Source organism: Gymnoscopelus microlampas, assembly GCF_963454915.1.
Source record: "Gymnoscopelus microlampas genome assembly, chromosome: 9".
In the NCBI taxonomy this organism is placed as follows: Eukaryota; Metazoa; Chordata; class Actinopteri; order Myctophiformes; family Myctophidae; genus Gymnoscopelus; species Gymnoscopelus microlampas.
The window spans coordinates 40,019,801-40,047,004 of NC_139946.1; the positions used below are offsets into that span (position 1 = coordinate 40,019,801).

At 40.4% G+C, this 27,204-nt stretch overlaps 1 protein-coding gene across 5 annotated transcripts in view; it reads left to right on the forward strand.

The window, feature by feature from the left end:
* The window catches only part of tbl1xr1a (TBL1X/Y related 1a), a 62,325-nt gene extending 40,657 nt beyond the window's left edge, over nucleotides 1–21,668 (forward strand). For 3 of the 5 annotated variants that reach the window (XM_084067619.1, XM_084067617.1, XM_084067620.1), the window contains 14 exons: nucleotides 4,421–4,522; nucleotides 5,368–5,513; nucleotides 8,698–8,923; nucleotides 10,088–10,220; nucleotides 12,603–12,744; nucleotides 12,840–12,903; nucleotides 13,197–13,294; nucleotides 13,703–13,763; nucleotides 14,031–14,152; nucleotides 15,212–15,286; nucleotides 15,844–15,971; nucleotides 16,825–16,990; nucleotides 20,164–20,265; nucleotides 20,957–21,668. In XM_084067619.1, coding sequence (XP_083923745.1) covers nucleotides 4,465–4,522; nucleotides 5,368–5,513; nucleotides 8,698–8,923; nucleotides 10,088–10,220; nucleotides 12,603–12,744; nucleotides 12,840–12,903; nucleotides 13,197–13,294; nucleotides 13,703–13,763; nucleotides 14,031–14,152; nucleotides 15,212–15,286; nucleotides 15,844–15,971; nucleotides 16,825–16,990; nucleotides 20,164–20,265; nucleotides 20,957–20,983 — 1,548 coding nt within the window. In that variant the 5' untranslated portion in view covers nucleotides 4,421–4,464 and the 3' untranslated portion in view covers nucleotides 20,984–21,668. Of the gene's footprint in view, nucleotides 1–4,420; nucleotides 4,523–5,367; nucleotides 5,514–5,965; nucleotides 5,989–8,697; nucleotides 8,924–10,087; nucleotides 10,221–12,602; nucleotides 12,745–12,839; nucleotides 12,904–13,196; nucleotides 13,295–13,702; nucleotides 13,764–14,030; nucleotides 14,153–15,211; nucleotides 15,287–15,843; nucleotides 15,972–16,824; nucleotides 16,991–20,163; nucleotides 20,266–20,956 lie in introns of those variants that run through there. The other 2 variants (XM_084067618.1, XM_084067621.1) reach the window with 2 other exon arrangements.
* The last annotated feature ends 5,536 nt before the right edge of the window (nucleotides 21,669–27,204 follow it).

Genomic DNA, 27,204 nt, shown 5'->3' on the forward strand with positions numbered 1-27,204 from the left:
TATACTGTGTGTGTGTGTGTGTGTGTGTGTGTGTGTGTGTGTGTGTGTGTGTGTGTGTGTGTGTGTGTGTGTGTGTGTGTGTGTGTGTGTGTGTGTGTGTGTGTGTGTGTGTGTGTGTGTGTGTGTGTGTGTGTATAAAGATTTGAGTTACAAATGTTCGCTTTAGAAATATATATATTCAAAGATTTGCACACACTTTCAAGATTTTTAGTGCCGCGCTATGAGCTTGTAGATCTGCTATTTTTGAATAGCCAAAGAATATATATATATATATATATATATATATATATATATATATATATAATAATCAACATAAATATAGTATATATTAGCACACCCACATATCTCACACCCACTCAAATTAGTCAGCCGTTACATTTGAGTTGTGATGCATTATGCATGCCTGTCTGATAGTCCAAAGACCTTGGGGCGTATTGATTCCATATTGTCTGAGGTGGCCCTTCCCCCCCACCACTACCTCCTAAGGCCTAGTTCATGGCTGAAAGTGCAGGGCTGCTGTGCGTGAGCAGAGATGATCATATTCCCCATATGTCTGCTGACATCTGTGTGTCAATAATCTCCATCACCAGGAGTGTCACTGTGGTGAGTTAACCCATTAACCCCATCAAGACCTGAGGCCGATTCTACAAAATGTCGTCTAAATCCTTAACAGTTCTTTGAAAAAATCCTATGTTGCTATAGCAGTGGTGCTCCAACTTTTCCCATGTCAAGGTCCAAAATTATATGTGTTTGGCCGCGGAGCGCGGACGCCCATCTCAAAATGTTTTGTTCCAGGGACCCCCCCAGAAGCAAAGATTTGAGTTAAAAATGTTTGCTTTAAAAATATATATATTGAAAGAATTTAAAAAATGTTCACGATTTTTCAAAAATAGCAGATCTACAAAGACATCTAAAATGACACAGATGCGTTCCAGGTCCAGGTCCTAAAACCGCTCTGTTTTTTTTCCTTTTCTTTTTTTCTCATTGGTTATGTCTCAGATGCATGGAATAGACAAAGAAATGCATTTCCATTCATGTTGATTAGTCAGTGCACCACATTTCTCCCTTTGTTTCCATAATACGCACATAGATTTGGTAGAGACTTTGCGGCTTCCAGCTTCTGATTCGGCTTCTGGTTGCCTAATCGGCAACACTTAGAAGTGTCGCTGATTGACACCAAATACAACCACCAACGTTTATTTTCTTTCAGCACAGTCTTTGTCAAGCCATGAGTCACCTAGTTGAGCCAATCATAGCTTGAGGCTCACTGACGTATTAAAGGGCAATACCACTCATTTTCAACATTGAACTATATGTCTTTAATACACCTTAGAACTGTTGTGTGGAAATAAGAAAGAAGTCCCACATGAGTGGAATTCCCCTTTAACCACGTGCTCTGTCACCTAGTTTAATTGATTGCCCGTGTACGAGCAAAGTGTGCGACGGTCCGTGGATGATGCACGAACCAGGCTTAATGCCATGTCATTGTTATCGAAATTCTCGGCATGCGATGCCCTCATGGTGAAGGAACAGGCTTATCTGGAAATGTCCATTTGTTGTGTCCTTATTTTGTTTTGGCCTTCGCTGATCTTCTCGCAAGATGCATTTTACAAATCCTTCCTCTCCGGGCTGTGACTTGATTTAAGACGTACACAGTGAAATCCTCAGTGCTAATTTAACGCTATGGATTTTTACTGTACTGCACAGCTTTCTGCTGGCAGAACACACTTGAGTACAGAGAGGAGAGGAGAGGAGAGGGGAAGTGAGGGGGAGAGAGAGAGATTCCCTTCTCATTGCCCATCCCCCATTCTCCCACACTGTCAGCACACACAGAGTAGCCTGGGTTCTTCAGTTTGCAGCACCACAGCGCCACTGCAGTGGGATGGCGATTGTGGGAACTGCGGGTTGTTGTCTTTTAAATCCTGTAGAGAGAGAGAGAGAGAAGATTTGCCACTGTCCACACGGTCATGATGGCCTTGAGGCATTTATAGGAGTATAATCAGTATAAGGAATACAATCGTCTGGCGAATACTCACCTATCTGCCTTTATATGATGATAGGTAAGAGTATGGCATATGCTGATTTGGTTTAGCATTTTTAGATCGCTTTAGAAAACATAAACAAGTCCCTTAACAAGTCCACAAGCCATGAATACTTATTACCCACCAGTTGAGAAGTAACCCAAGTTGAGGCGGCCAACTGTGTGTGTGTGTGTGTGTGTGTGTGTGTGTGTGTGTGTGTGTGTGTGTGTGTGTGTGTGTGTGTTACTATACTTGCGAGGACCAACTATAGTAGAATTTGAAGTAAATATACATTGTGAGGACCGTTTTTCCTGGTCCTCACAAGACAAATGGTTGTTTTATAGTTAAAAAAAAACATCTTTAGAGATACGTTTACAATTAGAAAAACATTCAGGTTAGGATTAGACATTTAGAGGCTAGGTTTAGGGTTTGGAATTAGAGTTAAACATGATTTATACTTAGTTGCGCGCCAGTGTCATGCACCGAAAAATAGCCGATCTATAAGCTCACAACGCGTCGCAGCGAGCTTATAGATCTGCTGTTTTTCGGCATTAGGCTTACGGTTAAAAATATATATATTTTTAAAATGGCATTAATAAAATGGCTGTCCAAAAGCGTTGATGTCCTCACAAGTATAGTAAATTTATACAGACGTGTACGTGTGTGTGTGTGTGTGTGTGTGTGTGTGTGTGTGTGTGTGTGTGTGTGTGTGTGTGTGTGTGTGTGTGTCAGTGTGTGTGCTGTTTTCTCTGCACCGGAGCAAGGAAACACAACACCCTGGGAAATGTAATCCAGCCTGTCGTTACACCCTTGGAATCAGGGTTTCATTCACACAGTGTGCTTACATGTAGAGATCCATGTATGTTTGTGTGACAGAGAGGGTTCTGTAGACACTGGGTATAAACAGGGTTGCAATAGGCTGTACTGTGTAGTACTGCTGCTTTTTTCTTTTGGACTTCTTTGGCTCTGTGGACATGAGAAGGTTTTAGAGCAGCTGATGTTTTTTAACCTCCGAGTGTTGCTTCGTTTAGTAGTAACTAACCTCGGTGCTGAAACACCTGACGACAATTAATGAGCCTTTTTATTTTGGTTTATTTCAGTTGTATTTTATAAGCTTATAGCCTGCAAATGGTCATTTTGCCAGAAAGTGGAACTTTTTTTTGTTGACATAATGCATTTGTATACTAGAATGTTTTTTTTCTCCAACATTTTATACCTGATCATCTTGTGACGTCCCCCATTAGACCAGTTGAGTGGCTTGTTAATCCGTTAAGACCGTGAACGCATCATTGTGTCATCATCTACAATTTTTTTTTTGTGAAAAAAATGTGTGCAAATCTTTGAATACATACATCATATATGTTTTAAAGCAAACACATACTTTTTTTTTTGCTTTAAAAAAATATATATATTCAAAGATTTGCAGAAATGTTCAAGATTTCTCAAAAATAGCAGACGTACAAGCTCATAGCGTGGCACTCGTGCCGCGCTATGAGCTTGTACGTCTGCTATTTTTGAATAGCCAAAGAAATCTTAAAAATGACAAAGATGCGTTCCCTGGATTGAATGGGTTAATAATCTCCTGGTGCGATCAAGTGGGTCAAAGATGAAACCTGTTGAACCTGGTTCAACTGTATCTCTCTATGAGTCCTGTCCTGCTGAGCTCACAGTTTAGGCATTTAGACGAATAAACATGAACAATACAAAAAATGTGAATATGATTTCACCTCCAAACTATTCATATGATATGATAGTAGTCGATGCCTTATTCACACACAGGCTGAGGACATTATTCACGGTGCGGAAGCTCAGGGAAATCTAATTACGTCGCTGCATAATATTTGCATACCGTTGGTGGTGAATGTACTCACGACACAAACAACAGTGAGTTTGAAAATATATATATTTTCAGGCGAATTAACCCGTTAAAGGCCTGAGGTTCCGATTCTACAAAATGTACAGTTTTCTGAAAAACGTATGTTTGCTATAATATCAGCGGTTCTCAAACGTTTTCATGTCAAGGACCCCCAAAATGATATGTATTTGGCCGCGGACCCCCATCTGAAAACGTTTTGTTCCAGGGACCCCCCAGAAGCAAAGATTTGAGCTACAAATGTTCTCTTTTCTCTTTAAGAAAAAATATATATATTCAAAGATTTGCCCAAAAATTTTGGGTTTTTCAAAAAAATAGCAGATCTACAAGCTCATAGCGCGGCACTCTGTGCCGCGCTATGAGCTTGTAGATCTGCTATTTTTGAATAGCCAAAAGTATAAAATAATGGTGGTTACACACAGATGTGTTCCCGGTTTTATTGGGTAAAAAGGACCTTAAAGACTTCCTTTTGAAGAATTGTCCTTCATGATTATTCTCTCTCTCCCTCTCTCTCTCTCTCGCCCAGGCCAGGTGTATGTGTGCTGACCTCATGGTGTAACAGGAGTAAAGATGAGCATTAGCAGTGATGAGGTCAACTTCCTGGTCTACAGATACCTACAGGAGTCGGGTATTATTCCACACACACACACACACACACACACACACACACACACACACACACACACACACACACACACACACACACACACACACACACACACACACACACACACACAATCAACTGGTTGTGAGGGATCAATGTTTACCTCATAAGCATCTAGTTGCCCTCTTTTAATCCCTATAGTCTAGTCTACACCAAAGCTCTTGGTGTAGACTGGCTGATCTACAAGCTTACAGCACGACACGTTGTGAGCTTGTAGATCTGCTTTTTTTCAAATAGCCTAGGTATAAAATAGGGCTAAAGTGGTTAATGTCTGTTTTATAATGTAATAATTTGTATTTGCAAAGTAACTAGTAACTAAAGTTTTCAAATAATTGTAGTGGAGTAAAAGTACAATATTTGCCTCTGAGATGTAGTGGAGTAGAAGTAAAAGTATTGAAAATTGTAAATACTCCAGTAAAGTAGAAATACCTCAAGATTGTACTTAACCCATTGATACCTGGAACGCATCTGTGTCACTTTAGATGTCTTTGGCTATTCAAAAATAGCAGATATACAAGCTCATAGCGCGGCACCGAGTGCCGCGCTATGAGCTTGTATATCTGCTATTTTTGAAAAATCTTGAAAACAGTTATTTTTGATTTTTTTTTCAAAAACTGTTATGATTTAGATTTTTTTTAAAGAATCGCCTCAGGTCTTAAAGTACAGTACTTGAGTAAATGTACTTAGTTACTTTACACCACTGATAATAATGATAACAATAATAATAATAATGATAATAATCATAATAAGGCTCACAGTTTTTACAATCTTTCCTCCCTCCCCCCCCCCCCCCCCTCCCCTCTCTGCAGGCTTTTCTCACTCAGCGTTTACCTTTGGCATAGAGAGCCACATCAGCCAGTCCAACATCAATGGTGCTCTGGTGCCCCCTGCTGCCCTCATCAGTATCATTCAGAAGGGCCTGCAGTACGTTGAGGCCGAAGTCAGCATCAACGAGGTGAGGACAACACAACCACACACACACACACACACACACACACACACACACACACACACACACACACACACACTCTATCATAATGCGTTATTTCCAGTTGAATTCCTTTTTTAAAAACGTATGTTGCTATAATTATATCAGTGGTTCTCAAACTTTTTCATGTCAAGTCATATCATGTCATGTCAAGGACCCCCAGGGACCCCCTAAATGATATTTATTTGGCCGCGGACCCCCCAAAATATCAAAATATTTTGTTCCAGGGACCCCCTCCAGAAGTAAATATTTGAGTACATTTTTTATATAAATCAAAGATTTGCACAGATTTTCACGATCTCTTTTTCAAAAATAGCAGATTTACAAGCTCAGAGTGCCGCGCTATGAGCTTGTAGATCAGCTATTTTTTAATAGCCAAAGAAACACACACTCATTCACACACACACACACATACGTTGAGGCCGAAGTCAGCATCAACGAGGTTAGGACAACACACACACACACACACATACGTTGAGGCCGAAGTCAGCATCAACAAGGTTAGGACAACGCACGCACGCACGCACGCACGCACACACACACACACACACACACACACACACACACACACACACACACACACACACACACACACACACACACACACACACACACACACACACACACACACACACACACACACACACACACACACACACTGCACTCTATCGTAATGTGTGATTTCCAGTTGATTCTGTCGGAGAGAATGAGGTTTTCCATCCAGACTCTGTCCACACCCATACATACACACAGAGGGGTCATGAGACATGATGAGAGGAGTGCCTCAGAGCAGTAGAGAAGGGGAACATAGATGGACAGGACAGGACTGTGGTGGGAACTCTTCCTAAATGAGAAGAAGCCTGTAATGTCTGGATCCAGGGGAAAAAAATGTTATCACAGAAGGAGTGAAATGATGAGATTTATAAGCAGTGAGTAAAAGAGGAAGTGAAGGATGGTGGCGGGGGAGGGGAGGGGGCTGAATTCTCACACACACACACACACACACACACACACACACACACACACACACACACACACACACACAGGAAACAGCTGAAGGAGAAATGTGCAGGGTTGCTGGGTGAAATGGAGACAATAAGTAATGATGGAAAGAATGTTTTTTATTAAATTGAGAACCGCGAAGCTCTGAGACGGCTAAAGGAAACGAGGATGATTAAACGTTTAGTTCACCCCCCCAAAAGAACGTATTTTCTATCGATTAGTCACCCCAAGCCTAATAATAATTTGATGACCAGCGGACCGGTTAGGCAGCGGTTCCGGTGGGAGAGACGGAAGGGTCTCCTTTGTGTCTCCTACCGGAACCGCTGCCGGTCATCAACTTATTGGCTTAGGAATGTGACAAAAATAATCGATAGAAAAAAAAGTTTTTTTTCGGGGGTGAACTATCCCTTTAACCCATTAAGACCGGGAATGCATCTGTGTGTCATTTTAAGATTTCTTTGGCGGCACAGAGTGCCGCGCTATGAGCTTTTAGATCTGCTATTTTTGGAAAAATCGTGAAAATGTGTGCAAAATCTCTGAATATATATTTTTTCAAATCGAACATTTTTAACTCAAATCTTTGCTTTTCGGGGTACCTGGAACAAAAACTTTGAGATTAGGGGTCCGCACCAATACATATCATCATTTTGGGGGTCCCTCACATGAAAAGGTTTTGAACACACCACTGTACCAACATACGTTTTTTTCAGAAAAAAATGAAAACTGATTTAGAAGATTTAAAAAAAAATCAGCCTCAGGTCTTAATGGGTTAAAACGAGCATTGTGGAAAAGGATGACGGCACAGAGAAGGAGTGTAGCTTTGACCGCTGATCAGCAGCATGTGATAAGAGGATGAACGTGTCTGATGGTGTGAATGATGTGCTAGTGGAGGTGTTGAATTTGACTTGCAAATTGTCACTGTCGGGTTGGAAACTTTGTATATCCAAAACCGTTCCTTTTTTATTATTATAGATAAATAGTGAAAATAGCTGATCTACAGTGTAATCAGATCGTGACACGTTGTGAACTTGTAGATCAAAAATACTTCATTATTGATTTGAAATTGGAGCTTTTGGCACATTACCTACCGCCATCTTCTGGTGGTAGTAACACATTACTACCAGGCAAGGGACAATGTTATTTTTGAAGAAGATTCAATAGTCGCACAAACGATTTGACATTTTATGAATGAATGACTATTCGTGCACATCTCTAGTACCTCAACCTCAGACGTTGCGAAATGAAAATAGCAGATATACAAGCTCATAGCGCGGCACCGAGTGCCGCGCTATGAGCTTGTAGATCTGCTATTTTTGGAAAAATCGTGAAAATGTGTGCACATTTTTAACTCAAATCTTTGCTTCTGGGACCCCTTGGAACAACATATTTTGAGATGTGGGTCCGCTGCCAAATACATATAATTTTGGGGGTCCTTGACATGAAAAAGACTGAGCACCACTGATATAGAAACGTATGGTTTTTTTCAGAATAATGTTGGGATTTAGGAGACATCGACATTTAGTAGAATCGGCTTCAGGTCTTAATGGGTTAAATAAACATAGCGTATTAGCAGTGTAATACGCTCTATACCTAAGGACTGACCCCCAGAGCCTTGTATTGGGCTTTCCCAGGAGACGATCCCAGTTGTATACTGTGTGTAGTTCATTTAACCCATTAGGACCTGAGACCGATTCTTACTAATGTCTTTTAAATCCTAACAGTTTTCGGAAAAACGTACGTTTCTGTATCAGTGGTGCTCAAACTTTTCAATGTCAAGCACCCCCAAAATGATATGTATTTGGCCACCGACCCCCATCTCAAAATATGTTGTTCCAGGGACCCCCAGAAGCAAAGATTTGAGTTACAAATGTTCGCTTTAAAAGAATACATATTCAAAGATTTGCACACATTTTCACAATTTTTCAAAAAATAGCAGATCTACAAGCTCGTAGCGCGGCACTCGGTGCCGCGCTACGAGCTTGTATATCTGCTATTTTTGAATAGCCCAAAGTGTAAAATAATGCTTTTTAGCTCAAATCAAAAAATGAGTTCCACGTCTTAATGGGTTAATCTCCGTTCACCTGTTTGTTTCAGCTCCATTTATCTATAAATCTATTGACACATTTTAACCGCCTTATACCCTCTTCAGGATGGCACGCTATTTGACGGGCGGCCCATCGAGTCTCTGTCATTGATCGACGCGGTAATGCCCGACGTGGTACAGACGCGGCAGCAGGCCTACAGGGACAAGATGGCCCAGCAGCAGGCCGCCGCCGCAACGCCGGCCTCGGCCACCGGGGGCAGCATGGCGGGCAACCCCAAGAACGGAGAGAACACCACCAACGGGGAGGAGAACGGAGCACACGCCTTAGCTAGTGAGTGGAGTGACAGAGATGCACTCGCAGATGATAACACGCATGCGCTACACAGACATGTACACGCAAAGGCATGGGTGTGTGTGTGTGTGTGTGTGTGTGTGTGTGTGTGTGTGTGTGTGCACGTGCAAGTGAAGTTTTTGACTTAATTAAAAGTAACAATTCTGCAATTTAGAAATACTCTGTTACAAGTAAAAGTGTGGAGTTAAAAATGTACTTGAGTAAAAGTACAAAAGTATTGGTATAAAAATGTACTTAAAGTACCAAAAGTAAAAGTACTAAAATGTTTGAAAATAGCAGATCTACAAGCTCACAACGCGTCGCGGTGCGACGCGTTGTGAGCTTGTAGATCGGCTATTTTCAAATAGCCTAGGTATAAAATAGGGCTAATGTGGTTAATTTATGTTTTAGAATGTATTAATTTATACCTGCAAAGCAACTAGTAAGTGGAGTAGAAGTAAAAGTATAGACAATTGGAAATACTCCGGTAAAGTAAAAGTACCTAAAAATTGTACTTAACACATTGCCTGCCTAAGACGTATATATACGTCATTTAGAAATCAGCTGTTGCCTGCCAATGACGTATATATACGTCTTTGGAAAAAAGGGAAAAAAAAAAATTTTTTTTTTTTTTTTTGCATTTTTTTATAATTTCAACCCTTGTCGAATTATGAACAGATTAGGAGCTAAAAATGTTCGAAGATTTGCTGCTCCATTCACTTCAATGTTAAAATTCAAACGGACAAACAATTCACTTTGTTTTTTGGTTTAAAACTACTGCTTTTGAGCTATATTGAAACATCAACCAAACATGTCAACGAGGTCAAAATGACCTCGTTGACATTTGTGAAACCACACCTGAATCTCATCTGTGATTAGAAACCATCTGGGGATCAATCATACTGGAGGAAAAAAATCTGTGGCTACGCGAACAGGTACCAAAAACATGGCAAAACCCTGGCAGGCAACAGCTAAAAATCTGAAAAAACTCTGGCAGGCAATGTGTTAAGTACAGTACTTGAGTAAACGTACATAGTTACTTTACACCACTGCTTTTGGCAGCCATTCAACTCCCACTCTCGATGGAAATTCCTGGTCTTCCTTGATTTTTAATTCCGGTTTCTTTCTCTTGCACCTTACCTGGTGCTTTCACTTCCCTGCTAGACAACCACGCAGACCTGATGGAGGTAGATGGAGACGTGGAGATCCCTCAGAACAAGGCCATGGTTCTGAGAGGCCACGAGTCCGAGGTCTTCATCTGTGCATGGAACCCCGTCAGCGATCTGCTGGCATCTGGGTGAGTGAAGTCTTTCTCTCAAGGCCCATTAAGACCGGGGACGCATCTGTGTTTTTTTGATTTTTAGATTTCTTTGGCTATTCATAAATAGCAGATATACAAGCTCATAGCGCGGCACTCGGTGCCGCGCTATGAGCTTGTATATCTGCTATTTATGAAAAATCGTGAAAAATGTTTGCAAATCTTTGAATATATACATTTTTAAAAGTTAAAATTTGTAACTCAAATCTTTGCTTCTGGGGATTCTACAAATGTCTTCTAAATCCTAAGTTTTTTTTGAAAAATGTATGTTTCTATATCAGTGGTTCTCAAACCCTTTCATGTCAAGGACATACATATATGTATTTGGCCGCAGACCCCCAATATTTTGTAATAGGGAATCCCAGAATCTCCTTCAGTCTCTGGGACTTTGGATTAGGTCTGGTGAAGTTGTACAAAGGCACCGTTATGATGTAGTGTTAGTGCATTTGTATACTTACATCCTATTAGGGGTCTTCAACGTTTTCAGGCCAAGGACCCCCTAGCTGAGAGAGAGATGAAATTGTGTTTCAGATACCCTTTTGCTGCTCTTTTTTTCCCTCTACACCTATAACTCTTTGCTGCGAGCTAGTAGATCTGCTATTTTTTGGCTAAAGTTCTCCTCAGTAAAGGGATGCTAGGGTTCAAGTGGTTAATGTAAAAAATATCATACCACACAAAGATTTGGTGGACCCCTGTATTAACTCTGGGGGTCCTCAGAGTTAATACCCCTGCCAGACCCCTGCCATATATACTTAGTTGACAAAAGTTCCCCAGGGGTTCTACACATTTTTGCCAATTTTTACAAATTTGAAAAACATTTTTAAATAGTTCAATTAGCCGACCTACAAGCTGACAATGTGTCGATGTAGATTGGCTATTTGAACTATTGAAAAAAGTTTTTCAAAATAGTGAAAATTACCAAAAACATTTAGGCGCCGCACAAGGCGGCGGGCGCACAAGATAGGGCCCTAAGGCCTCCTCCTTTTTTCCCTCTACACTAAATACATTTGCTGAAAATAGCCGATCTCACAGACAGTGAGACAGTCTGTAAGTACACCCCCTGCCCTGCCCCAAAGGTTCCGCAACAGGAAGATGTCACCGTTCGCAAAAAATATATCTTTAAAAAAAATACTGTTTTATTTCCATTTCTGCTAAGCAGCATTTTCCCCCTCCCGCTGCTTTTCAGCGCTTCCGATGTGCAGACTAGTGAGGCAGAAACCTTTTGAAAATTGTTTGAGCCAACAGCCTGTCTCGAGAGAGAGACTAGGGCTCATGTGGTTAAAAAGATAACTTTAATTTTGAATCCAAAAGTATCAAAGGATCTACATTGAAGGTCATTACTTTGAACATTCTTTTTTTAATAATTTTTTTTAACCCATTGAGACCCGGAACGCATCTGTGACACTTTGGGCTGTTCAAAAATAGCAGATCTACAAGCTCGTAGCGCGGCAACGAGTGCCGCGCTACGAGCTTGTAGATCTGCTATTTTTGAAAAATCTGGAAAATGTGTGCAAATCTTTGAATATATATTGTTTTAAAGCGAACACTCAAATCTTTGCTTGTGGGAGGTCCCTGGAACAAAAATATTTTGAGATGGGGGGTCGGCGGCCAAATACATATCATTTTGGGGGTCCTTGACATGAAAAAGCTTGAGCACCACTGATATAGAAACATAGGTTTTTTTTCAGAATACTGTTGGGATTTAGAAGACATTGTAGAATCGGCTTCAGGTCTTAATGGGTTAAAGATATTTTTGGGGCTTTTTGCGTTTTATTGATAGATTTACAGCAGGCTGACAGGAAATGGGGGGGATATATATATATATATATATATTTATATATATATATATATATATATATATATATATATATATATATATATAGTACTGGGTTTATATAGAACATCACCAAACCCAGTACTGTTTATTGTTTTAATAAAAATGTTAGCTTCCTGTTGATTTAGCTATTTTTATTAAGAAGAAAACCCGGACTGGATCCGCGGATCCGGATCCAGATCTTCAAATAGTAAAATCAGCAGGAAGTTAACATTTTTATAAAAAAAACAAACAGTACTGGGTTTGGTGATGTTCTATATTGTCTGAATCAGCTTTGTTCGTGTTTGTTTATGTGATAAAAGAGTGACTTGAGAGCTGTTTTACCGTACAATGTAAGTCAATGAGGAGCTAATTTTGAATTATCAATTTCTAATCAATGGACCAATTATTTTTTTTATATCTTGTCCACCTTTTGAGTTACATCGTGGCAAGGTAACTACACAACCCAAACCTCTACCAAAGTGGTCTTGCCCTTTAAGTGAATAGGTTAATTAGGCTATTAACACCACTGATGGTCTTTCTCTCAGGTCTGGGGACTCCACAGCTCGTATCTGGAACCTGAGCGAGAACAGTACGAGCAGCTCCACACAGCTGGTCCTAAGACACTGCATACGGGAGGGAGGACAGGATGTCCCCAGCAACAAAGACGTTACCTCACTAGACTGGAATGTAAGTACACTGACCCCTCATGTCTCATGTCTCACTCCTTCATACACAAAACGTGCATTTTTCTAACACACTTTTCTCCTCCCTCTCATTGACAGAGTGAGGGTACACTACTAGCAACAGGTTCCTATGATGGCTTTGCCAGGATATGGACCAAGGATGGTAAGACAACAACAACACTAAACCAACTCACAGGTCCTGAATTTCATCAGGATATCTAATCAGGATAATGTTTCTGTCAGTAGGTCACTAGAGTTTGCTTTAAGCTGTGCCGAGACTGCCATCTAGAGGCGCATTTGTGTATGTTAATAAAGGAATTGGCTTGTGTTTGGTTGCTCAAATCTAATGCTTTGTACATTTCTCTGTGGCTAAAGAAATAAAATCCGCTACAAATATCTCTTTCAATCACTTTCTCTTTTTCTCCTCCTCCTCGTCCTACATGTTTTGTTTCGTAGGTAACTTGGCCAGTACGCTCGGTCAACATAAAGGACCCATCTTTGCTCTTAAGTGGAATAAAAAAGGCAACTTCATTCTCAGTGCAGGGGTAGACAAGGTAAGCCACCTTGTCTTCCAAAGCTGTTTCTGTGTTTTCTTCACAATTAGATGGATGGAACAGATTTTAGTGTCATGTTATATCAGCCAAAAAACAACTGAGAATACTAACTTTGAAATGTGTTAAAAGTGAGTACAATCACTCTTGTGGTTACTGTCCCCTCCCCCTTCCCCCTCAATGAATGTTGTGCTGTTTGATTTAAATGTGTTATATGTTTAACACTAATTGTGTTCTCCTTTTCTCTGTGTGTGTGTGTGTGTGTGTGTGTGTGTGTGTGTGTGTGTGTGTGTGTGTGTGTGTGTGTGTGTGTGTGTGTGTGTGTGTGTGTGTGTGTGTGTGTGTGTGTGTGTGTGTGTGTGTGTGTGTGTGTGTGTGTGTGCACACGTGTACACTCGCATGTCTTTCTAGACAACAATCATATGGGATGCCCATACAGGAGAAGCCAAACAGCAGTTTCCCTTCCATTCAGGTACGTTAGCATAATGCACATCTGTGTTCATCTCATCATTCAGTTGTCAGACTTCTTGGCAAGCCTTCCAAGAGAAGCTGTTCCCCCGCATACAATATTTTTTTAATCACTTTAAGTGAATATTTTTTTGTTATATGGTCTAAATGTTGTTTCAGAAAATGTGATGCATTCAGACAGTGTCAGTGATATTGTTAGTATTGTTCATTATTGGTTTCAACGTAAAAGTTTTAGAACCCAACATGGTCTTTCCTCATCTCTGCCCCTCAGCTCCAGCCCTAGACGTGGACTGGCAGAACAATAACACATTTGCCTCCTGCAGTACAGACATGTGTATTCATGTCTGTAAACTGGGGCAGGACAGACCCATCAAAACATTCCAGGGACACACAGTGAGTTTGACGTGTGACGTGTGACCTCTTTCTTGACTTGACTCGATCTTGTCACTGCTGACCCCAACTGGTTGGTCTTCAGTCTTTTTAAAAGATTTTTTGGGCCTTTTTTGATAGTAGATAGTGGAGAGAGAGACGGGGAATAATACGCAGCAAAGGCCGTCGGGGAACGGGATTCGAACCCACGACGCATTAGAGCCTATATGTGTGGTATGCGCCTGGTATTCAGACTGGTTGATCCTATGGATTTGGCTGCCGCTTCTTTTCACCTCCCAATGAGGAGCCGTAATAGATTTTTTTTCTTTCTTTTTTTTTCTTCACAGAACCCGAGACTCGACCCGGCCCGGCCAATTAGCATAGATCTTGGGCCCGGCCCGAAAGCGTCGGGTAGGGTCGGGTTCGGGCAGAATTTGAGAATTCTAACCGTTACCCTTGACCAACCTGTAGGAGTTGCTAGTGCTGCGACAAAGAACGTACAAAGAGTTGGAGTTAGAAACAATGTTGGAGAATAAATGCAGCTTGTAGCTGTACTGTGTAGGTCAGTGGTTCTCAAACTTTTTCTTGTCAAGGACCCCCAAATGGACACTTGTTAGCCCGCGGACCCCCATTTGAAAAGATACATTTTAAGGACCCCCAGTTTGACATGCGTTAGGGCTACGGACCCCCATTTAATGGCATTTCTATCTCTGGGACCCCAATCATGTTGTAAAATCAATGTTAACTTAACTCTGAGAGTGTACAAATGGAACCAAATGGACCCGTTAGGGTCCATTTGGTTCCATTTGTACACTCTCTGAGTTACAGACCCATGAGGGTCCATTTGGTTCCTATCCATCATTTAGCTGGGGACCCCCTGGAACCCCCTCAAGTACCCCTGGGGGTCCCCGGACCCCACTTTGAGAACCAATGGTGTAGGTGACCTGAGGTCAATGAGGGACAGAGTGTGTGTTGTGACTGTCCCTAGTGGTGTGTGGAGGTAAATGCGTGTGTTTGTTTTTTTTGTGCCCACTGATGTCCTCCATTCTCCTCATACCTTGTCCTCTTGTTTCCCTTCCGCAGAATGAAGTGAATGCAATCAAGTGGGACCCCACAGGTAACCTGTTAGCCTCCTGTTCAGACGACATGACGCTGAAGGTGAGCTTACAGAAAAGCCAGGCTTTTTTTACTGGAGTATTTACAATTTTCAGTACTTTTACTTCTAGTCCACTACACCTCAGAGGCAAATATTGTACTTTTACTCCGCTACAATTATTTGAAAACTTTAGTTACTAGTTACTTTGCAGGTATGCATTATTACATTATTAAAACATACATTAACCACTTTAGCCCCATTTTATACCTAGGCTATTTGAAAATAGCCGATCTACGTTGTGAGCTTGTAGATCTGCTATTTTCAAACATTTTAGTACTTGTACTTTTGGTACTTTAAGTACATTTTGATACCAATACTTTGGTACCTTCACTCAAGTACATTTTTTATTCCGGACTTTTACTTGTAGCAGAGTACTTCTACATTGCAGTATTGATACTTTTACTTAAGTAAAACATTTGAGTACTTTTTCCACCACTGCTCAAATGTCTCTTTCTACTCAAAACATTGAAGCCTGTTTATTTCTTTCCATGATGTGTGACAGTTCTTATGAAACCCTACCTGTCACAGTGAAATGCTCTCACCCTTTGTTGTTGTGCAGATCTGGAGTATGAAGCAGGACTCGTGTGTCCATGACCTGCAGGCCCACAGTAAAGAGATCTACACCATCAAATGGAGCCCCACTGGGCCTGGAACCAACAACCCCAGTGCTAACCTCATGCTAGCCAGGTGTGTGTGTGCGCGCCTGTGTGCCTGTCTGCGCGTGTGTGTGTGTGTGCGTGCACTCAAAGCACCACACCAACCCAAGTAGTAATGTTATGCAGGAAAAGAGGAAAGGATAGTTGGAATTAACATTTCACCTCAGATCATGAGGGAAGTCAAATCGGTCCTTAAAGGGATAGTTCACCCAAAAGTAGGGTTGTCCGATATTGGCTTTTTTACCGATAACCGATATACCGATATTGTCCAACTCTTAATTACCGATACCGATATCAACCGATACCGATATATGCGGGGATTATTGTGATTAGGGTAAGCTCAAATTTCATATCACACACACCATATACAGTAAGAAGTCCTGTAACTTATTTATAAAGCAAAAAAAAAAAAAAACGTTTTTTTTCCCCGATATCAATTTTTATGCTAATATCGGCCGATAATATCGGGAGGCCGATAATATCGGACATCCCTACCCAAAAGAAAAACTTTTCTTCTATCGATTAGTCACCCCATGGAGACTTGAATGCATGGATATTTTTTTGTTTTTGTTGCATTCCTAAGCCAATAATTTGATGACCAGTGGACCGGTAGGCAGCGGTTCCGGCAGGAGACACAAAGGAGACTCTTTGTGTCTCCTACCGGAACCGCTGCCAGTCATCAAATTGTGTTCAAGATAGAAAAAAAAACATTTTTTAGGGTGAACTATCCCCTTAAGTGGTTAATACTGAGCGGAACTTTCAGCTTTGAAATTGTGCAGATCGAGCATGCATCATCAATGACTCTCTCTTTCTCTCTCTCTCCTTCCCCTGCCTTCGTCTACACGTCTCTTTCATCCTCTCATCACCTCTTGTGTCGTGCACAGCGCATCGTTTGACTCCACGGTGCGTCTTTGGGACGTGGAGCGGGGCATCTGTATTCACACGTTGACTAAACACCAGGAGCCCGTCTACAGCGTGGCCTTCAGCCCCGATGGCAGGCACCTGGCCAGCGGCTCCTTCGACAAGTGTGTCCATATCTGGAACACGCAGGTAAGCTACATGATGCCGTAGAGCAGTGGTTCTCAAACTTTTTCACGTCAAGGACCCCCAAAATGATACGTATTTGGCCGCGGACCCCCATGTCAAAATATTTAGTTCCAGGGACCCCCAGACACAAAGATTTGAGTTACAAATGTTCGCTTTAACAAATATTATATTCAAAGATTTGCACACATTTCCACGATTTTTCAAAAATAGCAGATCTACAAGCTCATAGCGCGGCACTCGGTGCCGCGCTATGAGCTTGTATATCTGCTATTTTTGAATAGCCAAAGTATAAAAGTGGTTACAATTATTGTGATGCTATGTTAACACATTTTGCTGGGGACCCCCTGGGACCCCTGGGGGTCCCCGGACCCCACTTTGAGAACCAACGTTCTGGATGTTATCGGTGTCTTAGGATTTTTGAGGTAGCCGTCTATCAGGCACTCAACTCACGATACGATTCAAATCACGTAAATTACTGTAGGTTCACGATACGATTTTTCAAAATTTTTTAAACACAAAATTATTTTCCAGACACATGACCGAAAAATATATACATGTATTTTTTCTCTTACACAAATCCAGTATTTTTTTCGAATGTATCATTATTATATATATACATTTTTTTTTTCAATACTGTGTTTTCTCTTATCCTCTTTTCAATACTGTAGCAAATGACTGTAAACCATTTTTTCTATCAATTCTCTTACAAATAATATCTTGTATTTTCTCGCGATACATTTTTTATTAAATCGATTTAAATTGCCAGTTTGAATCGATTTGAATCGATTTTTGAATCGGAGCTAATCTCGCGAACCGCTGGACCGTCCGAATTTCCTGTGCACACGGTCACAAGGCTAACGTAGAATCCCTCTAATTTGTGTTTTTTACTATTTACATTACATTTTGGTACGGTTGACGTCATTGTATATTGTCTCTGTTGGGTGGAAACCTCATGTCCAAAATTTCAGGATTCAAATTCAAAAGTAGCAGATCTACAAGCTCAAAACGTCTCTCTCTTCGTGCTGTGTTTCAAGCTTGTAGATCTGCTACTTTTGATGCTTTTTGTGTGACGCTGTTGTACGATGATCAAGTAGGCCGTTATATTACGGAAAAAAACACAAAAAGTGAGAATATGGAGATAAGATGTTTCTGAACACATGAAGTCTGAGATTCACATGAAGCCCCAGTCTGTTTTTCTCTCTTCTCTCTCTCTCTCTCTCCTATCAGTTTAATTACTTTATTTTGTTTTGGAGAGTTTGAACGTATACTCCAATTAACCCATTCAATAATAGCAGATATACAAGCTCATAGCATGAGCTTGTAGATCTTCTATTTTTTGAAAATTTCTTAACAAAAATTTCATGTCAAGGACCACAAAATGATATGTATTTGGCCGCGGAGGGCGCGGACCCCCATCTCCAAATATGTTGTTCCAGGGACCCCCCAGAAGCAAAGTTTGAGTAAAAAAAAAAGAAGAAATAAATGTATTCAAAGTTTGGCAAACATCTTCACGATTTTTCTAAAATAGCAGATCTACAAGCTCATAGCGCGGCACTCGGTGCCGCGCTATGAGCTTGTAGAGCTGCTATTTTTGAATAGCTCAAAGAAATCTAAAATGACAGAGACGCTTCCCCCGGATTGAATGGGTTAAATAAAATTCTATTTGAGATCCAATTTTGAGTTGAAGGAGATTTAATTGGAAGGTACAATTTCCCGTAAAAGGTCGGAGTCAAAGCCAGGTTAATATAACCACTTGCAACCCTCTGGTCTCAGTGAAACAGACTGTACTCGGACCGCTTCTGTTCCGTTTACACCAAATATCTTCATCAAAAATAGCCGATCTACAAGCTCGCTATTTTTGGCGAATGTTCACCTCCAGAACATGCTTTGGGGTTCAAGTGTTTACCTGTTTTTTTCACGCCTATATGTGTCTTTCAAGGTTATAAGAGTTTTGGGATTTTTCATTTTAGTTTAGTTTTAATTAGTTTAGACATTTTTTTTTCTAATTTGGTTAGTTTTAATACGTTTCTAGAGCACATTTGCTAGTTTTAATTTTTGAACATGCTAATAGTTTGAGTTCGGTTAATTGTCAGGTGCAGGATTCAAAAGGGCCGGCATAAGTGTATGCTATTGTATAATAAAAAACGGTGGTGCCAACAGCTGGTATAAATAATGCTGGTACAGCGAAATAAAAAGATTAAGATTTCATATCATCCCAAAAAGCTTTTAAAGTAACATCAACTAAAACTAAAGGGCATTTTGTCTATAATTTCAGTTTGTTTTAGTTAGTTTTATGAACACAAAATACAGTTTCAGTTAGCTATCGTTTATCTTTTTTTAATGCTTGTTTTTATTTATTTCAGTTAACCCATTAAGACTGGGAACGCATCTGTGTGTCATTTTACGATTACTTTGGCTATTCAAAAATAGCAGATATACAAGCTCATAGCGCGGCACCGAGTGCTGTGCTATGAGCTTGTAGATCTGCTATTTTTGAAAAATTGTGCAAACCTTTGAATACATATATTTTTTTAAGCGTTAGGATTTAGGAAAAAAATGTTTTAATCTGCCTCAGGTCTTAATTTGACCGCCAGGCCCGTAGTCCTACGGGCCGTTAAATCCAACCGTTAACCGCCAATCCCGTAGTCCTACGGGGCGGGTGTTTTCCCATGTTAAATCGTGCAGGTGCAGATTCCGGATTTTTTTTTGCACTTCCGGTTTCGAAGGGGGCGGACCGGAAACGAAATAATACTGTTTCCGTTTTTTGTCCCGCCTCCGTTTCCTGTCTAGCGATCAACTTTGGACGCCATTATCTCGGCTTGTTGTTTTGCTCTCCGCATCCCCCATTGTAACGTTTTGCTCTCGTTCTCCAAAATGGCTGGTCGGATCGCGGCACGGTTTTCAGCGTTTTGTTCCGTCGGGTCCCGTGTTTGTGTCGAACCAAATGAACGCGGATTTTAAACGAATTTAGCGGGGCCTATGACGGAATCAAAAAAACAAAAAAGGTAAGAAAAAGCTTGGCACTACGATGGACGTTCTGAGATTAGCCGTTGGCAGTGGATGTGTTGGGTTAACGAAAATGTTTTTTTAATTTTTATTTTAATTTTTCCTTATTTGGTTAGTTTTAGTTCACTATAATAACCTTGGTGTCTTTCCACCTCTCTGTGTGTCTCCAGACTGGTGCACTAGTCCACAGTTACAGAGGGACAGGAGGGATCTTTGAAGTGTGCTGGAACGCAGCCGGGGATAAAGTGGGAGCCAGCGCCTCAGATGGATCAGTAAGTCGCCCAAAAGAAAAAAGCCGTCTGGAAGGGATTTCCATGTGGAAGCGAGACAAACCACTCAATTTAAAAAAACGTTTGTGTTCTTAATTTGACATGCACAAGCGGTTATTGGAACACTGGATTAATCAGTTGGCAGATAATTATCTCCTCTGCGACCGTGCATTTTCCAATTGTATCCAAATTAGTCATATTTCGTTATTTGTACAGCAACTTGAATAGCACCTTACAGCAAATAAAGCAGCTTCCAAAACACAACCACATCAACATGTTCTGTCATAGTTGCATGTTGCATAAATAAACTTTTTCCATTAAAGGAGTAGTTCACCCCAAAAAATACTTATTTTCTATCAATTACACACCCCATAAAGCATTGAATTAATGGAGATTTGAGCCAATAATTTGATGACCGGGTGTACTTCCAGTAGGAGACTCAAATAGTCTGCTTTGAGTCTCCTACCGGATACATTAGCATCTTTCCGCCGGTAATCTAATTATTGGCTTAGGAATGCGACAAAAACTAAAACCTGACCGTGAATTCAATGCTTCATGGGGTGTGTAATTGATAGAAAATAAGACATTTTTGGGTGAACTACTCCTTTAACTCACTTTAGGTTTAATTCTAAACGTATTTGTCATCTATGATCCAGGAATCTAACACGTTTTTTCTCTTCTTTTTTTTTTGCAGGTATGTGTATTAGACCTTCGGAAATAGTGCTGCTGCTTGTTGGAAGCCATGGACCGACCATGAATGTGTACATAGCCAAATGACTGTCCCTGCCTGCCCCGTGTACTGCTCACGCCCACTACCATGGCCCCGCCCACTGACAGACAGGAAGCAGGAGAAAACAGGAACAGGAAGGAAGCACCCGACACAGCAGGTCCAGCCGTAAAGGATGGATAGACGAAAGGAAAAAGGATGGAGGCGGAAACCCTCTTTCTCTATCTGCATAGACTCTGACAGAGATGTGGAAGGGACGTGTTAAAAAAAAAAAAGACAAATATGAAAAAGACAAAAAAAAAAAAAGAAAAGAATAACAGATCCATATATGTACCAAAATTTGGAAGCTATTTTGCTTTTTTAAACCATGCTCATCATTGTCATCATCAGAATCATCATCAAAATGAAAAACATTTGAAAAAAATAATAATAATAAGTGTTGATCTTTGTTGGTAGTTGGATCTCAATGTGCAGACATATCAACTTCTCCACTATGTGACAGAATGACTAAGACAGGTTTTTGAATTTCAAATCTCTTATTTCAGTGTTTTTATATTTTTTATCTTTAGGGGGGCAGGTATGGGTCAGATAAGAGTTGCATAAAGTGGAGAAGAACACGCGCACACACACACACACACACACACACACACACACACACACACACACACACACACACAAAGTACATACGTACATATACAGTACACACACCAAAACAGCTCTCAAAACTTGATAGTGTCCTCATTGTGATTTCAAACCAATGTGGCGAACTTACTGATGAATCAGTTTTAAATTGTTTTCTATATTTTTCAATAGTTTCTACAACTGTCATGGGTTAACATCTAAAGGCATCTAAATTCTGTAGCTGATTTTTTTTTTTTTTTTTTTTTTCCGGTTCGGTTTTCAACAGAGGACATTCTCTGGATTCCCCTTGTAAATCCACCTGGGCACACGTGACAGAAGATGCATTGTACATCTGGATGCTTTAAAACCATTGTTTGAAACATGGTTCCTTTGTGCACTATTTGATTGAGCTAGACATTTTTACCTACGGTTTCCCCCTCTGGACTGGACTGCTGTAGTATATTGGTCCTTATTGGTATATGGGTATATATCACCAAGATGCAGATTAGCTCGTTGAGAAATGGTTGTTCCCTCCTCTGTTATGACTGATCAGGGCTGTTCTCTCTTGGGGAAATGTCACCTCTGACAACTAAGTTGAATCTCAAGCCAAACGACTCAAGCCGCTCTACGTTCTGCGTAGTGACCTATGAACTGGAATGTGGTCAAGTGGTCACTCACCGCCCGTCTGTTATCATCATAACAACGCTAAAATGTTATTCGGCAACATTACAAAACCAGACATAACTCACTTATCGTGCAGTCTGTGTAGTGTATGTACTGTATGTAAGTTTGAGATTGAGCCATAGAACTGACCAGACACGAAAAGAAATGTCAAACCGAATTGAATCTGATTCAGTGCCACCTTTCCATCAATCCCAGGTGACCCACGTGCTGTTGTCAAAGTGGCCTTTTCACCTCAGGCACAACGATGCTCTCAACTCTGTTAAAGGAGTACTTTCCCCAAGAAATGGCTTAATTTCTATCGTTTTCCTACCCGGTGGTGTCTTTGACTCACGGATCATTTTAGTCTGTAAAACATTCCTTAACGGTGAATGAAGAATGCAATAGTGAAGAGAAAACTTGATGAATGGAATGAATCAGAGGCCTTATTTAACGACAGTGAACATGCATGGGCGTGCCCGTAGCGTTCAACATGCACGTGAGCGCCCAGGCGCATGCGTCTTTCGTGCATCAGCCGTTTTAGCCCGGAATTGTTTAAAACGTTTATTTACTTGCTCTATGGTCATGTTTTGGGAAGGCACTGAGCGGATTACGGCATAAAACACTTCGAAGCCCTACATTGTGTGTGGAGGTTTCTGGATGTATTTTTTATATCTACAGTTATGCTGTTATAATCAGGTCTCTGATTAATTCCATTCATCAAGTATTTTCTTAATTTTTGGATTCTTCATTCACCGTTAAAGAATGTTTTACAAACTAAAATGATCCGTGAGTCAAAGACACCACCGGGTAGGTAAACCATAGAAATGAAGTAATTTCTTGGGGTAAGTACTCCTTGAAATAGCAAAGTGTCAGCTAATCATGTTATTAAGTGGTAATTGTCCGTTGACCATCAGTGAGTGGCCCCCATGTTGACATAATTAAAGTTACGGTTTTTCAAAAGGCTGCCTTTACACAGGAAGTGAGAGGAAGTGAAATAAATTGCAATCCGTATGCTCTCTTCCTTTTTTTGGAACGTGATGAAAAGATCCAATCTGTGTTCAGACTTGATCTCATGTGTAAATGCAGCCAAAAATGATATTGGCGTGAGGTTTTTCCATTGAAGTATAATGGATGATCTTAGCACTAGGATGCTCTTGGGAAATCAGCCCCAGGTCAGACCCATTTCCATGGGCCTTTTCAAGTTCAGTCTGTCGTGTTTCACCAGGCACTTGTCATGGTAAAGACTTTCTGCATTTGCACTTAGCTGTCGAAAAACTAGCTTATTAACCATATATGAACCCTTAGTGTCCCAATTCTGGGGCAAACATTTGGCCAAAATAGATCTACTTATAGATCCGCTATTTTCGGCAAAGATATTTGGTGTAGAGGGGAAATAAGAGGGGACCAAGTACTGACCCCTGGTGGACACCAGTCAACAAAGTATAGGGTTTAAATGGTTAAAGGACCATGCTGGTGGCGATACATGTTTTATTCAGCCCATTTATACAAATCATGTTACTTTACATAACTGGTGACCATTTTCCAAATCATGCCATAGTTTTAGAACATATTTGAAGAAACCCACACAACAGAATGCATGTCTCCACCATAAAATTACAATTGTAATGCAATTGCAATTACGATTGTAATGATTGAAGATTATTTTACAAAGACAAAACAGCAGAATACTTTATGGTGGCTTTATCACCTGAAAGTGCCCCCCCCCCACTCCAAATTCTTTGGAAAATGATCGTCAGCAGTGCAAAGTTTCTGTTATCTGTAGTCAATTTGCTAAAGAAACAGTATGGTCTTTTAAGAACTAATGGAGGTCCCTGTTGAAACCAGTCAAACTAAATTTATGGTGCTGACAGGTTTAAGATAGCTGAAGATCAAATATTGAAACTTTTTCCCATCAGACAAGTGGCTGATGTTGAAAAATAAACTAAAATTAAAAATGTCAAGGTATTCCATTAATGTGTTTCATTTTCCCTCCGTTCATTTTTCGTTCTCGCCACCTGAATTCTACACACATTTTATTATGATGTTCCCTGACTGGACATTTTATACTCTTTTAAAAAAAGATTTAAAAAGTACAAACTTTTTTGTAATTTCTTTGTAGATTAAAGTCAACTGATGACGATTTATTGGCGGTGATAATGTACAGCGTGTTCTTTAAGTTGAATGATTTTGTTACATTGACACTTTCGCACAAGCATACGAGTAAATGTTGACTGTAATTTTAGGCAAACTCAGCTGAGATGTTTTTAGGGGCGGGGGAAACCATTAACCACTTTAACCCTGGTATCCCTATTTTGGGCAGGTCATTCATTATCAGTGAAAACTGTCAGAATTGTTGCAATGGCCAATCTACAAACTCACATGTCGATGCAACTCGTGCGTGAGCTTGTAGATTGAGCATTGTGAGCTTGTAGATCAGCTATCTTTTTATCTTCTTCCTTTTTTTTTTACAGGGCTTAAGTGGTTAATGCTTGGAGGCACCTTGCATGAGATGTGTTCCCCAGGAGAAAGCTACTACTCCATGTGTGTGCTCCAGTGAAGAAATGTACAATGTTTGTGCTAAATTCTAGGAAGCCTAGTGTCAGAAGGCACAAGGAAGCAAAAACACAGACCGAAAGCAAACCCTCCTACACAAGTCTTGGCTTAAGTTTTCCATTTAGCAAGCATGCAAGTGTGTAGGAGCCCCCCTCCCCCCACCCACAACAACAACAATCATTTTTTAAAGGATTATTATTTCCCCCCTTGCCTCAGGTCTACGGAAGAGTTGATAGCCTGCCAGTTTTTTGTATGTGTGTTGTCCCTCATTATTTTCTGTCAGAATAGTTTTTCCTTTGGTCCCATGTCTAACCCAAAGCACTTCACGGTATCAGCAGTTCACGAGACATGAGTTAATGAATACATCCCAGTGAGAAAATCCCATATCATTTTTAACTTTTAATAGTAATATCCCACAGAGTGAAGTTTCATTCTATTTTAGACAGCCCCAAAATAATATTGGATTCTGTCACACAAGCAGCTCATAATGAAATCTGGTGTGCCCATGTAAATACAACCAAATTATTTGGCTGTTGATTACTTGACACTACTGAGTCAACTACAACTGTACCCCCAATAAAGAGCATCATAAGCCCAGCAGCATCTCTCCCATGGGGTTCAACTTCTTTCAAGCCCCCCCCCCCCCCCCCCCCACAACTTGATCTTGCGTCACATCGATCTGTTGTCAATTTAATCAGATCAGTGAAAAAAAAGTCCAGAATAAAATATATTTTGATATTAACCATTTTTAGTTTTTTATTTGTGTGTGGAGTCTGTATATGAGGTAGACATGTTTTACCTTTGTGTACAAGTGGACATATACAGTAATTGTATTTTTTTTAAATCATCAGTAGTATTGCGAATGATTTTGCAATACACAAGGTTGTAGTTGTTATTCAGCAGAAATCTGATTCATATTTTGAATAATATTTGCCTCCATTAAAAAAACAGACCGTAAAATAGAAATACAATTGGTTAGTTAGCAATACTATTTTTGATGACATAGTAGCCTAAAATATGACCTTTTCTGATGTTTTTTGATGACGTGGTAATAGTATAACCCTTTTTTAATGATGTATTTTGATGACAAGCCAATAGGCACTAGGGTTGTGCTTGTGGATCAGCTATTTTCAAACAGCCGATGTATATAGGAGGGTTAAGGTGGTTAAGCTGATTTTAATGCTATATCAACTAACTTCCCATTCAATGACCCCTGGAGGACCCCCCACCCTTCTAATGATGATAACAAGAAAAGGCAGGCCAGGTTGCCTAACCAGGGCCCGTAAAATTTGGAAGGAACACAATTAGAATGGAATCTGCAAAATCTGACTGATACATCTTCAGAGATGATATCTACCGATTTGTGAGACTTTTGGACATCATTTGTAGGAATAATCGCAAAAAGTGTAATTTGAGCGTGAAATGGCAGAAGATCTAGTCTGGCACAAATGTGTCATGATCCAAGGCATACAGGTAAAACAAATAGATTAGTACTAACTATGGTTCAAGAGTTATAAGCCGGTGCTTTATCGCCTCAAAGCTAGAAAGTCCTGGGTTCGATTCCCGCCGGGGACGCTGTCGGCGCTGGGGGCATGTCTTCTCCTCCGCGTCATCAGCGCCCATACCCTAGGTGGGGTTGGCGAAAGGGCCTTTCTGTGTGGAGTTTGCATGTTCTCCCTGTGTCTCCTAGAGTAAGGTAGGGTAAGTGATTTTCTTTGGTTAAAATAAGTGTTAAATAGCTCTATATTCTGATAGTACTTATTGCTATAGAGTGTTTGTTCAGTAAAAGGAGTCTCCTTGTCTCTTCAGCTCTTTAAAAAACAGAAAATGCAATTTTGTTTCAGTTTCATTTCCAATTTTATCCAATCAGGATAGAGAACTCAATATAGATTAAACAAGTGAAATTGGAAGTGATGACACTAAGAAATGAGCAGGCAAAATTGGAACTGGAACACTATAAAAATGAAGCTTAGAAATTGGTACTTTCTCCTGATTGGCTGAGATTTTGACACCTAGCAGAAAATGTATTTTCTGAAACGGAAAAAAAACTTCACAAAAAAATCACTACCAATCAGCTTTAAATTGCCTGAAACGTGCTCCTAACAGGTTTTTGGGGGAACAATTTGTTTTCTGTTTTCGTCACTCGTCACTTTCCGTCACTACCGAAACGGAAAAAAAAAATCACAAAAAAATCACTACCAATCAGCTTTAAATTGCCTGAAACGCGCTCCTAACAGGTTTTTGGGGGAACAATTTTTTTTCTGTTTTCGTCACTCGTCACTTTTCGTCACTACCGAAACGGGAAAAAAAACAATCACAAAAAAATCACTACCAATCAGCTTTAAATTGCCTGAAACGTGCTCCTAACAGGTTTTTGG